The sequence below is a fragment of the Narcine bancroftii genome, chromosome 6 (assembly GCF_036971445.1).
Source record: "Narcine bancroftii isolate sNarBan1 chromosome 6, sNarBan1.hap1, whole genome shotgun sequence".
NCBI lineage: Eukaryota > Metazoa > Chordata > Chondrichthyes > Torpediniformes > Narcinidae > Narcine > Narcine bancroftii.
This window is the reverse complement of record NC_091474.1, coordinates 206,455,367-206,472,373: the sequence shown is the minus strand read 5'-3', so window position 1 is coordinate 206,472,373 and position 17,007 is coordinate 206,455,367. Positions and strand designations below refer to the sequence as shown.

Here is a 17,007-nt window from a genome sequence, read left to right as displayed (position 1 = left end):
GGGAGAGAAAGGGGGAAAGAATGGGAGGAGGAGGAGTCCAGATTAGCAACCAAAATGTGTTAATCAGATATGGTGAGGAAAGGTGAGAACTGATTTTGCTTTTGTAAAAGGAGAGAGTGGGGAAGAAAATGGGGGAGGGGGTTCTAATGGAAAATGGAGAAGTTGATTTTAATGCCATTCATTTGGTTGCACAGACATACCTCTGCCTCTGTTAGTAAAGTAGACAGTACCCCAGCCAGAAAAAGTTCTTAGAACTTCACATTTCTGATATGCATCCTTACTCCTGCATTCTTTTATGGGCGTGAGTATTAAAATAGAATACAAACCTCTTGCGGACCACTTCCACAATAAAGTGCATACTCAATAGTGTACCCTAAAGGAGAGAAAAAAATCAATATGGTGACAGTAATACTTCAAAGGAGCTTTGCACTCATTTTATTTTTAAATTATATCTTTTTATTTTTCTGTATATAATCAAGGATCTGTTTACTTACAAAAACGAATGGAAAACCTCCCTGAATAGCTGCTGCCCATTCAAAATTCAGTTTGTCATATAAAAATCCACCCATTGTTGGTCCCACAAATGATCTGGTTTAAAAAGAAATTAAAAGTTACCATCTCGTGTACTAAAATATACCACGGCAAAATTTATAACTTTTAATTCTAACAGACCCCAGTTCATTCCTGCATTTGTTTTGCTGTCAAGGCTGTCCAGGAACAGGAGAGTGTGTCAAGTCCAGGAGCCAATACTGTTTACCACTCAACGTTCATCCTCAATAATGTAGCCAACATGATTCTTATCTACAGGGTGATAGGAGCAACTTTTCCACCATCAATTTACTAAGGGCCATCCTGACCACTAGAATTTTTGCTTCTATTTTATTAATTCCAATAATTCATGATTTTCAAAGCATCCCATTCCACACAACCAGCATATCTTAAAGCGATGCTACTTAATTCACGCAGTGGTGCCTCTTACTTTAATTCACAACAGGAGTGAACAATAAATCCTAGTTATGGGCAGCAACAGGAACATTCCATGACTGAACAAATAAAAGTGGAAGCAAAAATAAATCTGCAGCAGGTTCAATTCCGTTATTGAGCAAATTGAAATGGCACCATTTTGCTATTTTATCACAAAATACTCTCCAGAAATCAACTGCAAGATATTCCCCAACTCTTTCTCACCACACTTGCCAGCCTTAGGTAAATATATACTTCTCGATAATCACGCAGTGCTGGCACACTCAAGGCACTCCTCTTTACATCCTTAAATACACAGAATTGTAGGGCAGGAGGCAAATCAGCCCACTTTGCTTAATTACTGAACCTAGACTCTTGATAATGACAAAATGAGATTCATTACTAGGTATTTGAAAAGCAATCATGTTATTTTTTTTCCCAATGGCCTAACTATCTATACAAGGGGTAATCATTTCTGCCTACAAAACTAAATTATATTTGAGATTGTGCTTATTGGTAAGGTGTAAATTAGCATCAATTGTTGCCATCAATTTTATTAAAAGATTAAATTCAAGTCTTATATTTTTCATTAATACCTACTTCACAAGTGTGTTGTCATTTTTTTCTTAATTTGTGAGAATTGTTGTGGGATTATGCACAAACAAAATGTGCAGTGAAAAGTATATCCTGAAGGGCCTCGGGCACTGAAGGCTCGAGTAGCCGAAGAATCGAGAAGGAATCTATGCTGCTGCAGAGGCTGAGGGAGTGCTGAAGGGGAATCCACGGGCACCCAGTGCATCTGAAGGGATTCTCTTTTGCTTCTCTTTCTCCGATTGTTAGGGGCACCAGGCAATGTTTGTGGCAACTCTTTGCTTGCCTTATGGCAGACAAAAGTACATCATTTATGTTACATTTTTAATGTGCATGACAATAAAAGGCAACTTGAGCCTTGATATACAGGGCCATTCATAATAGTTGGGACAAAGGAATCTTTTTTTATTCATTTATCTTTCTTTATTTTCCCCTGTGTTCCACAGTTTTAAATTTGTAATTAAACAATTCACATGTGATTAAAGTGACATTCCAGATTTTATTCAGATTTGTGTAAATTTTGATTTGACCATGTTGAAATTACAGTACTTATTATACATAGTTCCTCAATTTCTGGGCACCCAAATATTTGAGAAAGCAATGGTATATTGAAGTAGTCATGTTTAGTATTTTGTTGCATATCCCTTGAATGCAACGACAGCTTGAAGTCTGTGATTCATAGACATCACCAGGTCCTGAGCATCTTCTCAGAGCGATGCTCTGTCAGGCCTCAACTGCAGCCGTCTTCAGCTCCTGCTGTTTCAGTGGCTTGTCCCCTTGTTTTTTCTTCAGCATGTGGAAGGAATGCTTAATTGGATTTAGATCAGTTGACCGACTCGGCCATTCAAGAATTTTCCAGTTTTAGCTTTGAAAAAACTCCTTTGTTGCTTTAGTAGTATGTTTGGGATCAATGACTTTTATAGGATGATGCGGCATCTAAAGAATTTGGAAGCATTTACTCAAATAATTCCAATGCTATCTACAAATTTGCTAGTGACCCCACATTTGTCAGCAGAATCACAAACGACCATGAGGAAGTGCACAGGAAGGAGATAGATCATTGAGTGGTGGTGTGGGGGGCTGGTGTGGTGAGATGGTGTGAGCGAAGGTCATGGGACTACACCTCTCCTTGGAGAATTAATTAATAACTGACTGTGATAGTACAGATTCTATCACCAATCTGTATATGTACAGATGGTAGTGTAGGATGACTGTGATTGGCTGAGAGTGTAGCCTTACCTACTGGCAGGTCTTAAAGGATTGCTCCTAGCCAGACCAGGTCATTCTGGACTGGTCAACCTACTTGTGATATGCTCCAGTCTTTTAGTTAATAAAAGCCTTGGTTTGGATCAACTAGTCTTTTGTTCTTTTGACGCGCATTACACTGACTTTAAAAAAAGTTTTTAAAAAAATTTAAATGATCAAAATAGATTTCAGAACCTGCTTGCATAGTTTTAAATATGGCTGCAAGGAAAGGGAAGCCTTGGACAACTAGAAGAATAGTGTTGAAAGAAGTTAAAAAACTTGAAAAAGTTGGGCCTACCTTGACATTTGAGCCTCGGGCTGAAGTTCCTCTTCCTCCACGAGCGATAAGAGTGACAGCGGCACGAGTCCAGATGACACTGGCACCACTTCTCCAGGGAGCCAAAGAAGATGGTGCTGGAGCCCAGAAAAAGATGATCAAACTACAGAGACTGCAAGAACAAGTGCACTGTAGAGCTCGTCGAAAGAACCAAAGACTTGTTGATCCAAACCAAGGCTTTTATTAGCAAAAGACCGGAGCTCTTCACAGGTGGCCGACCAGTCCGGAATGATCCGACCTGGCTAGGGACACAACCCTTTAAGGCCCAAACAATAGGTGTGGCTTAGCTCTCAGCCAATCGCTGTAAGCACAGTCTAGATACAGTAACTATATACACTATGTACATTGGTGATAGATCTGTACTATCACATTCACCCCTTCTTGGAGAATTGACCCTGGGAAAAAAAAAACAAAAACGAGGGAGAGAATGAAAAGGAAGGGGTAGATCAAGGACTGTAGCGGTCAGGGGGTCTGACCATCCGGCGTGACCGCCGTGGTGCCGGGATTGGGGTCACTGGAGTGGTGTCGCCAGCGGGCTCATCGGGTGCGACTGCTCCGTCGCTCAATTCCCCAGTCGTTTTGTCGGCAGGGTGGCCCGAGTCATTGGGGTGCTGTTGGTCCTTCTGTTGCGGCACGGGGCCTGGAGCATAAGGAGTTGGGGGGTTTGCTGGGTCTACCGCGTCCTGAGCTAGGTCCCGCACCGAAACAGTGTCCTCCCGCCCGTCTGGGAACTCCACGTATGCGTAATGTGGGTTCGCGTGGAGTAGAGTCACTCGGTCGACCAAGGGGTCGTTCTTTGAGTGCCGGATGTGGCGTCGCAAAAGGACGGGGCCAGGGACGGTGAGCCATGCCGGTACAGTGGTTCCCGATTCGGATTTCCTCGGGAAAAGGAACATCCTTTCGTGGGGGGTGGCATTTGTTGCAGTACATAGGAGGGAGCGGATGGAGTGTAAGGCACTAGTGAGAACCTCCTGCCAGTGAGAGGTGGGGAGACCTTTAGACCGGAGAGCCAGTGTAACCGCTCTCCATATGGTGGCATTCTCCCTCTCGACCTGGCCATTACCGCGTGGGTTATAGCTCGTGGTCCTGCTTGAAGCAATACCACACTCCAGAAGGTACTGTTGCAGCTCTGCACTCATGAATGAGGACCCCCTATCACTGTGGATGGAATTGGGGTACCCGAAGATGGTGAAAATACTGTGAAGGGCCTGTATCACTGAGGTGGCAGTGGTGTCTGGGCAGGCCACAGCGAATGGGAAGCGGGAGTATTCGTCGATGGCCGTAAGGATGTAGGTATTACGGTTGGTCGACGGTAGGGGTCCCTTAAAGTCTACGCTAAGACGCTCGAAGGGGCGGGTGGCTTTGATGACGTGGGAGTTATCCGGACGGAGAGGGGGGCGTGGGGTCCCCCAAAGTGTAGGGACACCGTTTGGAACTGACACTGGAAGTCTAATCCCAGCAACACTGGGGCGCACAATTGGGGAAGGACGAATAATTTAAAGTGGGTGACCGTCACGCCCTGTACTTCCAGCGTGGCGATGCAATACCCCTTTATCCCAGTCGAGTGCGACCTCGTCGCTAATGAGATCCTCTGGGTAGTGGGGATAATGTCAAGTCCCCAACGGAAGGCCAGATCTGGCTGGATAAAACTGTCAGTTGACCCAGAGTCAAATAAGCAATTGGTGTAGTGTCCATGCACTTTAATCAGTTCCATTGCTCTGGTGAGGGGATGAGAGCATTGCTGGTTTAATGTTATTGAAGCAGTTGACAGGCGAGTTTTGCGCGATGACGTCACGCAACGGGATGACGTCACGCAACGGGATAACGTAGTCAACGCTCGAGGAGCAGGTTGGAGAACCTCCCGGAAGTGCTGTTGTGGCGGGTGAATGGTAAGTAGTGGGGTTTGTAGTTGCTCGCGATCGGCGGTCGGGCCCTGGCGGTCGTCAGCGATGGACGCTAGGGTGAGCACCTGGTTGGCCGCGGGGGTGGCTGCGGCGGCGGTAGCATCGGCCCCGGGGGTGTCCGTGGCGGCGGCAGCAGCGGCTGTAGCGTCGGCCCCGGAGGTGTCCGTGGCAGCGGCAGCAGCGGCGGTAGCGTCGGCCCCGGGGGTGTCCGTGGCGGCGGCGGCAGCAGCGGCGGTAGCGTCGGCCCCGGGGGTGGCCGTGGCGGCGGCAGCAGCGGCGGTAGCGTCGGCCCCGGGGGTGTCCGTGGCGGTGGCAGCAGCGGCCCCGGGGGTGGCTGTGGCGGCGGCAGCAGCGGCGGTAGTGTCAAGTGATCCGCACGGGGGCGAGAGGCAGGCCATCACCATGGTTGCGACGGTGGGTTGCCCCTTCCGGGTTCGGCGTCTCCGTGACGTCAGGCGTTGCCGTGCAGGGGAGCCCTCGCTCTCATTGGACGAGAGCTCTGGGGAAGAAGAGTTTGAATGGGATAGTGGCGGTTGAGCTTCACACGAGGCACTGTGTTTGCTGGCGGCCATTTTAGACCTACAGACTGCAGCAAAGTGGCCCTTTTTAAGGCACTTCTGGCACCTGGCTTTTCTTGCTGGGCACTGGGATCTGCTGTGCTTGTCCCTCCCGCAGAAATAACATTTCGGGTTCGCACGGGGCAGGGTAGCAGCAGCCGACAGGCCGTCAGGGGTAGGGTAGAAGGGCACTCTACTCACATCAGAACGAGGGGTCCAGTCCCTAGAGAGCTCGGTGGACTTTAAGGCTGCATCCTCCATTGTGATTGCAATCCGGGCCACGTCCTCTAGTTTTTCTACCCCTTGCTCGAGCAAACGCAGCCTCACTTTGTTCGACCGGAGCCCGGCCACATAGGCATCCCGGACGAGGTCGCTAGTGATCTCGGCAGCAGTTTTGTCCACACAGTTACAGTCCTTGCCCAATGCCTTTAAAACTTGTAAATATGCCCTGCTGGACTCGCCGGGCTGTTGCTTCCCCGACGCAAGCATGAGCCGGGCATGAACTCTGTTCACCGGTTGATCATACAGTTCCTTCAGTACCTTTATGGCTGCGGTGTAAGTGGTCTCATCCTGGATGTTCTCGTAGACTCTCAAGGACACCATAGACAGCAATGCTGTTAGACGCTGGTTATCCTCCTCTACCTGAATGAATCTCAGGAAGTTTTCAAAGTTCAGCAGCCAGAACTTAAAGGCTTTGAAGGCTGTAGCTGACTGTGGGTCGATATCAAGTTTTTCTGGCCGAGTTAAACGCTCCATCCCTTTCAAAAAAAATTCTTTTTGCTAATAAAATTGTAGAGCTCGTCGAAAGAACCAAAGACTTGTTGATCCAAACCAAGGCTTTTATTAGCAAAAGACCGGAGCTCTTCACAGGTGGCCGACCAGTCCGGAATGATCCGACCTGGCTAGGGACACAACCCTTTAAGGCCCAAACAATAGGTGTGGCTTAGCTCTCAGCCAATCGCTGTAAGCACAGTCTAGATACAGTAACTATATACACTATGTACATTGGTGATAGATCTGTACTATCACATGCACATGCGCTGAAGTTCACACATGTGCAGAACAGACCAAATGGTAATGAAATGGGAGACTGATAAAACAGCTACCAAGTAGCATTATTGTACAAGATCTGCTTCTGTGGAATTGGAGGCAGAATCAGAAGTTATTTTTTCAATGTTAAGTATATAGATAAAGAAAAAGAAGATTAGGAGAAAGAAGTAGAGGAGGATGAAGATGAAGATCAACAGACCCAATTATTACAATGAAAACTATGCAGGTGAAGTCACCTGAAGTTAGAGGACAGGGTACGGGCAGGCAACTGATGAATCAATTACAGGCGACGAGTGAGAAGATGGATTTGCAATATGCATCTAAAAGGCGTGATATTAACACTCAATTTGAATATTAAGGAAGAAATGAAGATATGCTAACATGATGATAAAGTCAAAACACAAGTTTAGAAAGTTGAAGAATATTTACAGGTATATCATGATGAAGTGGACCGATGTAAAGACGTGGTTAATAAGTTTGAAGATTCAGTTATGGCCTGGAGTGTCGAGAAGAAAGAGTTTTTACAAAAAATTGACATATTAGAAAATCATAGTCGAAGAAATAATGTGAAGATTGTTGGGTTGATAGAAGATTTTGAAGGTCCCAATCCTGTACAATTTTTTTCAAAAATGGATTCCAGAGGTTTTAGGACCTGAACATTTTCCAAATGGAATTGTACTGGTCAGAGAACATAGGACTAATGGAAAAAAGCTATTACCTGGACGGGCACCACACTCTGTTCTGATTAGATGTCTGCATAATCAAGATAAAGAGACAATTTTAAGAGTGGCTGTTCAGAGGCTCATTAATTTCAAAGTCCATTGATAGCGGCCTATAAGAAAGTTTAAAAAAAAACCCACAGATTTGAATGTGGCGATTGTGAAAAGAAGAAAGGAATTTAATCCAGCTAAATCAATGTTGTGGAAGAAAAGATACTTAAAAGTGTTTTTGAAAGATAACCAGGTGAGATTTTTTGTAAATGATATGGAAGCTTTGGAATTTACTAATTTTCTTCCAAGTAATAAAAGGATTCAACAAGTCGACATGCAAACTGCATATATTCAACAAATTGAGAAGATACACAAGTTGGAGAGAAAGAGTTGACACAAGAAATAGATAACCTTGATGAAGAACATGTCAAATAGAGACCTTGAAGTGGCTGCCTACACCTAAAGATGAACTGCTTATTTTTCAAATTTATATAATGACTGTTCTCTCTGGGGGCGGGAGGGATTTTTCATCTCCTTCCTTACGATTATATGCCACCAAGTAGCAAGAGCCACTTCCCACACAATAGAGGGAGCTAGTACTTGTCTTTTTTCTGACAGCACTTTTTATTGCGGGGGGGGGGGGGTTCTGTTTTGTTTTCTTTACCTTTTTTTCTTTAGATGGAGATGTCAAGTGTGGTTAATAGTTTTATGATGTGGGAGGTCCAAGAGGAGAGGCAAGGGGGAGTTCTGAATTTTTGGGAAGCAGGTTAATGGCTAATAGTAAGGCATTACATTTTGTAAAGTTTTAATATAAATTGGCTTAATAATTAAGTTAAAATAATGAGGGTATTAGCTTATTCAAAGAAAATTAAAGTTGATATTGCTTTTCTACAGGAAACACATTTAACAGAGAAGGAACATCAGAAATTGAAAAGAGATTGGCTAGGACAAGTGGTAGCGTCAACTTTTAATTCTAAGAAGGTGTGGCAATTTTGTTTAAGAAAACATTTCCTGTGAAAATTGAGAGAGTGGTTATTGATCCTGTGGGAAGATTTGTCTTGGGTAACTGTCAAATTTATGAGTATTGATGAGTATTTACGCCCCAAACATAGATGATGAAGGATTTATTTGGGATATTTTTATGTTTTTAGCTGAAGATCATGAAAAAATATTGATGAGGGAAATTTAATTGCTGTCTTGATCCAGTAGTGGACAAATTGACAAGATCAGTTTTTCGAGCTAAAGCAGCAAAGGTTACCTTGAATATAATGAAAGAGTTGATAGCTATTTGGCTAAGATTGAATCCCAAAGAAAGGGACTATACTTTTTATTCACATAGACATGATTCTTATTCTAGGATAGACTTATTTTTGATGTTGGCACAATTGCTTGGAAGAGTTATGAAAGTGGACTATAAGGCTAGAATTTTATCAGATCATTCACCAGTTTTAATGACATGTTTGCTTCTGGAGAAGGAGGAATCGGTTTATAGGTGAAGACTTAACTCTACATTGTTAAAGAGGGGGTATTTTTGTGAATTTATAAGAAAGAAAATCCAGGAATTTTTAGAAATAAATTCTAATTCGGTAGTTGATAAATTTATTGCTTCAGTCACATTAAAGGCATATTTGAGAGGACAGATAATAAGTTTTACATCAAAAATTAAAAAGATAATATGAAAGAGGTTGATCAATTAGAAATGGAAATAGAGGATATAGAGAAGGATTTACAAAGAAAGGTTTCAGAAGAGAAAAGAAAGAAATTAATAATTTTTTTTATAGAACTGAAAAATTAATTGGGAGAATCAAACAAAGATATCATGAATTAGGTGAAAGGGCCCATAAAGTTTTAGCTTGGCAGCTAAAAACAGAACAAACTTCTAGAATAATTAATACTATTAGAAAAGCTCAAAATCCCAAGAAATAAATGATTTATTTAAAGATTTTTATTCTAATTTATACAAATCTGAGTCTACTAGAGATGAAGTTAAAATTAAGAATTTTTAAAAATCTCAAATAAATTTATCTAGTTTGAAACAACAAGATCAAAGAGATTTAGATGCTCCTTTTACCGCAAGAGAAGTCAGTGAAGCACTTAATCATATAACCATTTACGAAGTGGAAACAGACCATGTTGGCCTTTCAAGTCCGCACCAGTTCACTGATTTTGTGTGCCCTCTTCAGGCAATGGTCCTGATGGGTTTGGCCCTCGAATTCCAACTTGCCACCTTGGCAAACTCCAAGAGTCTCATTTGCAAAACGTTTTCTGGAAGCTCAATATTGAGAATGTGCAATAAACCTTGATATATTTATATTTCTTGTTGTACCACATATCCAATACCTACTTTTGGGTAAGTGTCCTTTTTCCCAGCACTGTTAAATTAAAAATGTAGTTGAATGACAAGACAAGAAAAAACTGATGCATAAAAGTGAGTCGCGGTCTGACAATCAAGCATCATTTGTCAATTAAAATTAAATTATTTACCTTTTCTACTTAGTATTCTGCTGCTACAAAGATCTGATAATGAAATACAGCAAACATCAAACAGTAAGTTAGTTCATTGCAAAATGGTAAGTCTCTGGGAGAGGATGGTTTGCTGTCTGATTTTTTAAATAAGTTTCAGGATCTTTTAATACCTCCTTTTATGGAGATGTTAAAGCAAACAGCGAAATCTCATTCCTTACCGGAATCTGATTCAACTGCGATAATTACAGTTGTACCAAAGAAGGATAAGGATCCATTAAAGAGATGCAAAGATTTACCAATAACTTTAACAGGAAGGGTAAATTGTATAAAGATGAATATTTTCCCGAGTTGCAATATTTATTTCAGTTGTTATCCATTCCTATACCAACAAAGTTTTTTCAAGAATTAAAAAAAAGTGTACGAAAATTTATTTGGCGTGATAAAAAGCCAAATATAGCTTTGGAAAAACTAACTTGGAAATTTGATCAGGGAGGATTACGGTTGCTGAACTTTAAAATTATTATAAAGCAGCTCAATTTAGATTTCTATCCTTCTGTTATCAAATTTGGGAGAAGACAACGTGGGTACAGATTGAAATGAATAATATAGGATAAACTAATCCAGAACATTTTTTGTATATATGGAACAAGGAACTTTTGAAAGGAGTTCCAATTTTAAAACATTTATTCAAGATATGGAATGGTATTCATATAGAAAGAGGAATTAAAATGTACCAAGTAGCTAAGATAATGTTAGAGCAGAATCCATTTATTCCTTTTACTTTAAATAATCCTTTCTTTGATATTTGGCACAATAATGAGATAAAGAGGATAAAAGATTGTTACTTAGGTTCTTGTTCTTGATTTTTGAACAAATGGAAGAGAAATACCATATACCAAATAAAACTATTTTTCATACTATCAGCTTAAATCATATTTAAAAAAGAAATTAGATGTGAACTTTAGACTTTCAGAACAGAGCCCATTTGAGTATTTAATAATTCATACATTCATTGAGAAATTTATTACTAATAAGTATATATAATTATGAGACACAATGCCAAAAAAGGAACTATTTATGTCAAAAAAGATGTGAAAAATATTTAAATATAAAAATTCATGATGAGGCCTGGTCAACATTGTGCCAGGAGAGTGTAACTAATACAATTAATGTTAGATATCAAATGGTATAATAATTTTTTTACACCAATTATACTACACTCATTATAAATTACATGGACTCGATTCAAATTGTTCTTGCAAATGTTTCACATGTAACAAAGAAACAGGAATCTTATTACATGCAGTTTGGTTTTGTGAAAAAGTGGGAAAAGTTTGGGAAGATTTGAATATATTATTGTGACAAATTATGAAGATACGGATACCAAAAGATCCCAGAATATTTTTGCCTGGTGATTTATATGACATTGATGCTAAATTGAAGTTAGACAAACATCAATGTAAATTTTTGAGTGTAGCAATAGTGGTGGCATGAAGTTGGATAAATGGCATATGGAAATTCAAAATTGTATGCCATTGGAAAAGATGACTTATACAATTTGGAAACAATATATAGATTTCATCAGTAAGAATCTATCCAGATTGTCCACCACACCCACTCCTCCCAATTAACATATACAGGATAGAATAATATGATAGGAATATATGAATAGTGAATGATAAATAAATTCAGGTGTTTTCTCTTTTTTCCTCTTTTTCTTGGGGGAGGGAATAAAAAGAAAAATTTATATATTATTTTGTATCATTTTTATGATATTGTATTGTTATATGATGAAAAATTGATGCAAACGAAAATTAAAATTTTCAAAAAAGGATACATTAAATCTGGCATCTCATCACTACTAAATGTGGATTATAAAATTGCTGCAAAAATGTTAGCAAATGGATTAGTTAAATATTTTCCTAATTTAATTCATATGAATCAAACAGGATTTGTCAAAAAGTGACAATCTGCTGATAATGTTGCAAGGTTAATTAGTTTAATTCATTTAGTTCAAAAAAGAGGTGTTTTAAGTGTAGCAGTAACTTTGGATGCAGAAAAGGCTTTTGACAGATTAGAATAGGATTTTTTGTTTAAAGTATTAGAAAAGTCTGGCTTTCAGTTGACATTTATAAAATGGGTAAAGGCCTTTATAAAAATCCTTGTGCAAAGGTGGTTACTAATGGACAAATATCTACTTTTCTATTAACTAGATTGTGTCATCAATGTTGTCCCTTAACACCAGTTTTGTTTATTTTAGCAAAAGAACCCTTAGCAAAGCTTATTAGACAAGATCCTAAGATTAAAGGTATAAAGGTTAATCAGAAGGAATATAAAATTAATTTATTTGCTGATTTGGTTTATTTGACAGATCCTATAAATTGATTATAAAATTAATTTGGAGAAAAGTGAAATTATGCCTTTAGTTAGTGATGATTATATTAATTGCAAAATGGTTACTAAATTCAGATGCCAGATGCTGGTAATAAATATTTAGGTATTCGGGTTGATAATGATTTACAAAATTTATATAAATTAAATTATTTGCCTTTACTTAATAAAATTGAAGATTTGAAAAGGTGGAATACCCTACCTATTATCTTATTAGATAGGATAAATTGTGTTAAAATGAATATTTTTTCTAGAGTTCAATATCTTTTTCAGTCAGTCCCTATCTCAATTTCTCCAAAAAAATTTTAAGTAAGTGCAAGTGTTAGGAAGTTTTTATGAAAAGGAAAAATGGTAAAGGTGTCTTTGAAAAAATTGACTTGGAAGTTTGAATTGGAGGGCTTACAACTTCCTCATTTTAAGAATGACCATAAAGCTGCTTAATTGAGATTTATTAATGCACTGTTTAGTTTAGATAAAATCCCTGCTTGGGTTCTTATAGAATTTTGTAAGATAGGAGAAATAAATTTACAGGATTTTATCTATAAATGGAATTCTAAATTTTTGGTAAGAAATAGGGAAGCACCTATTTTGAAACATCTGATTGAATTATGGAATAATATTGATAATGACATGGGTATGAAAGGTTTAATATTTCAACAGATGCCCCTTTGTCAAAATAGACTTACTCCATTTTCAATGGATAATCAATTTTTGAAGACTTGGATGCAGATGGGTATTAAGAAGATCGAGGATTGTTTTGAGAATGGGAAATTTATAACATTTGAACGAACGAAGAATAAATTTAATGTGCCTAACAATACTTTATTTTGTTACTATCATAAAATAGGTCCAAGTTTGACATTACCTAGTGAAAATGAATTGAAATTACTGATTTGTATTAGTAATGTAAATAAATTTACTTCAAAGGAAACCCCCCCCAAAATAGGGGTGCATAAATAGAGATTAAGATGGGAAGTAGATTTAAATAGACAAATAAATGAGAAAGACTGGATGGAACAATGTAAGGATAATATGACAAAAATCACAAATGTAAGATGCAGATTAGTTAAATTTATATTTTTTTGCATCAATTATATTTGACTCCACAAAAATTAAATAGATTAAATCTTGCTATGTCAGATTTATGTTTTAGGTGTAGACATGAGATTGGAACTTTTTTGCATTCTACTTGGCAACATCAGACATTTTTGGTTGGAAGTTGGTAATTTTTTGGATTGGATTAAGTTCCCACAGGATCCGATGTTATTTTTAAAATCGAGTAATATTAAGGTTATAAGACCTAAATTAAAATGAACTATGTATCAAATTGAATTTGTGCAAATTGCTTCAGCAGTTTCTAGGAAATGCATAGCAATATCATGGAAGTCAGATTTTGATTTAGGTATGGAGAGATGGCATGCTGAACTTTGTAGTTGTGTACCATTAGAGAAGCTTACATATAGTTTATGAAATAAATATCACTTGTTTTGGAAAATATGGCACCCATATTTACAAAATGTGGGTTTGTTCATTTGAAAAATCCTCTGAAGACCTCATTTCTTGGTAACCTCCAATATTAGAATGAATGCTTCATTCCCTTGGCATTCTCTGGTCCTTCTTTCTTCAATCTCTTTTTTTTCTTTTTAGGGGTGTTTGGGGGAAGGGATTAGAGGTGGGGGGAGTAGGTTTTTAAAAATTTTGTATATATACCACAATTCTAACCTTCGGAATAATTTTTGAATTTAATGAAATTTAATTAATAATGTATTTTAAAATTTATAGACAATAGGTGCAGGAATAGGCAATTCGGCCCTCCGAACCAACACCGCCATTCACTGTGATCATGCCTTCTCCCCATATCCCTCAACTCCACTATCTTTAAAAGCTCTATCTAACTCATTCTTTCCAGAGAATTGGCCTCCAATGCCTTCGGAGGCAGAGCATTCCACAGATCCACCACTCTCTGGGTGAAAAAGCTTTTCATCAACTCCATTCTAAATGGCCTACCCTTTATTCTTAAACTGTAGCCTCTGGTTTGGGACTCTCCCAACATCAGGAACGTTTCCTGCCTCTAGCGTGTCCAATCCCTTAATAATCTTATATGTTTCAATCAGATCCCCTCTCATCCTTCTAAATTCCAGAGTATACAAGCCCATTTGCTCCAATCTTTCAACATATGACAGTCCTGCCTTTTCGGGCGCTAACCTCGTGAACCTATGATGCACTCGCTCAATTGCAAGAATATCCTTCCTCAAAACTGGAGACAATAACTGCACAAAATATTCCAGGTGTGGTCTCACCAGGGTACTGTACAACTGTAGAAGGACCTCTTTGCTCCTATTCTCAACTTCCCTTATTATGAAGGCCAACATGCCATTAGCTTTCTTCACTACCTGCTGTACCTGTATGCTTACTTTCAGTGATTGATGAACAAGGACACCTAGATCTCGATGTACTTCCCTTTTTCTAACTTAACACCATTCAGATAGTAATCGATCTTCCTGTTCTTGCCATCAAAGTGGATAACCTCACATTTATCTACATTAAACTGCATCAGGCCCACTCACCCAACATGTCCAAGTCACCCTGCATTCAATGTCAGCAAAAGCAAGGTCATAATTGTGGACTTCAGGAAGAAGTCAGGGAAACATGATCCAGTCCTCATCGAGCATGCAGTAGTGGAGAGGGTTAAGAACTTCAGATTCCTGGGTGTCAACATCTCCGAGGAGCTGTCCTGGAGCCTCCATCTCGATGCAATCATGAAGAAGGCTCGCCAGTGGCTATACTTTGTGAGGTGTTTTAGGAAATTCAGTACATCACCAAAGAAGAAAGAACTCTACAGCACAGGCCCTTCGGCCCTCAATGTTGTGCCAACCCATATTTTCCTTAAAAAAAGTACTAAGCCCACCCTATCCTGTAACCTTCTATTTTTTCTTTCATCCATGTTCCTAAGAATCTCTTAAATACCCCTAATGTTTCAGCCTTCATCATCATCCCTGGCAAGGCATTCCATGGACCAACAACTCTCTACGTAAAAAACTTACCCCTGATGTCTCCCCTAAATTTCCCTCCCTTCACTTTGTACATATATCCTCTGGTGTTTTCTATTCCTGCCCTGGGAAACAGGTGCTGGCACCCTATCTATGCCTCTCAATCTGTAAACCTCTATCAAGTCTCCTCCCATTCTTCTACGCTCCAAAAAGAAAAGTCCCAGTTCTCAAAAATTCCCACAGATGTACCGTAGAGAGCATTCTGGCTGGTTGCCTCACTGTCTGGTATGGAGGCGCCAACTCTCAGGACAAGAAAAAAAACCAGAGGGTTGTTAACTCAGTCCGTGACATCACAGGCACCAGACTTCACTCCATCGAGGACATCAACATGAGACGGTGTCTTAAAAAAAGCAGCCTCTATCCTCAAAGACCCCCGCCCAGGCCAACAAGGAAAAAGGTAGAGCCTAAAGACGAGCACTCAGCAGCACGAGGAGAGCTTCTTCCCCACAGCCATCAGATTCCTGAATAATCAATGAACCAAAGAAACTGACACTTAGTCTTCCTGTGCTATATTTTTAAATTTATTGTTGCAAGCTGGTTTATATGATTGCACTATGACACACCGCCTCAAAAAAACTAATTTTGTGACTTGTTCATGACAATAAATTCTGATTCTGAATTTGAGCAGATGATCCTATACATCTCAGAATTAATTTTACTACTGCCATCAGCAGTTACACCATCAATGAACAGTACCTGTAGCAGCCATACCTGTCAGGCCATAACACCTCCACCACTATGTTTCACAGTTGAGGTAGTATGCTTTGAATCTTGGGCCGTTTCTTTGCACCTCCACACTTTGCTGTTCCCTTCATTCTCATACTTGGTCTCAAGTATTTTTTGTCCACAAGTATTTCTAGTATTTTGAAGGCTCTTCTATATACTTCTTGGCAAACTTTAATTTGCCCATCCTGTTTCAGTAGGTAACTAGTGGTTTGCATCTTGCAGTGTAGCGTCTGGATTTCTGTTCATGAATTCTTCGAGGATAGTAGTCATTGACATATCTATACCTGCATCCTGAAGAGTGTTTCTGATCTATAGGACTGATGGTTGGGGATTTTTCTTCATTATTATGAGAATTCTTCAATCAGTAATGGAGGTCTTCCTTGGCCTACCAGTACCTTTGTGATTATTGAGCTCAGCAGTACGCTCTTTCTACTTAATGATGTTCGAAACTAATCCTAAGTCATTTCTTACTGTTTGATTCTTGTTTTTCAGCCTCATAATGGCTTTTTCAACTTTCATTTGCACAACTCAGGTCCTAACGTTGAAAAATAGAAACTAGAGACTCCAAAGGTGATCAAAAGCTTAGAAGCAAGCCTAGCTCTCTTATACCTGCACCAATGAAGCAATTAAACATACCCGAGTTCTCACAAAGACCTGTGAAGCCCAATGTTCCAAACATTAAAATGAGGGCATTATGCATAAAAGGTGGTATAATTTCTATATGGTCAAACCAAAATGTGTACAAATAACCTTTAATAAACTCTGGAATGTGCACTTTAATCACATGTGAATTGTTCATCGACAAATTTAAAACTGTGGAGCACAATGGCACATAAAGGTGCCTTTGTCCCAAACATCATGGAGAGCAGTTTAATTTGCTGATATCTGCACAAAGTGCAGTCATTTGCGTGAATGTTTACAACACATATTATTTGGATAGTAAACATTAGGAAGGACTACAATAGACTTGATTAACAATGGAATTACTCAACCAAGACTTTTTCAGTAGGTAGGTAC

At 39.4% G+C, this 17,007-nt stretch overlaps 1 protein-coding gene across 3 annotated transcripts in view; it reads right to left on the bottom strand.

Moving 5' to 3' along the window:
• The window catches only part of slc18b1 (solute carrier family 18 member B1), a 66,194-nt gene that overhangs the window by 3,593 nt on the left and 45,594 nt on the right, over positions 1-17,007 (bottom strand). For all 3 annotated transcript variants that reach the window (XM_069887317.1, XM_069887315.1, XM_069887316.1), the window contains 2 exons: positions 495-588; positions 327-373 (listed from right to left, as the gene is read on the bottom strand). In XM_069887317.1, coding sequence (XP_069743418.1) covers positions 327-373; positions 495-588 — 141 coding nt within the window. The remainder of the gene's footprint in view (positions 1-326; positions 374-494; positions 589-17,007) is intronic.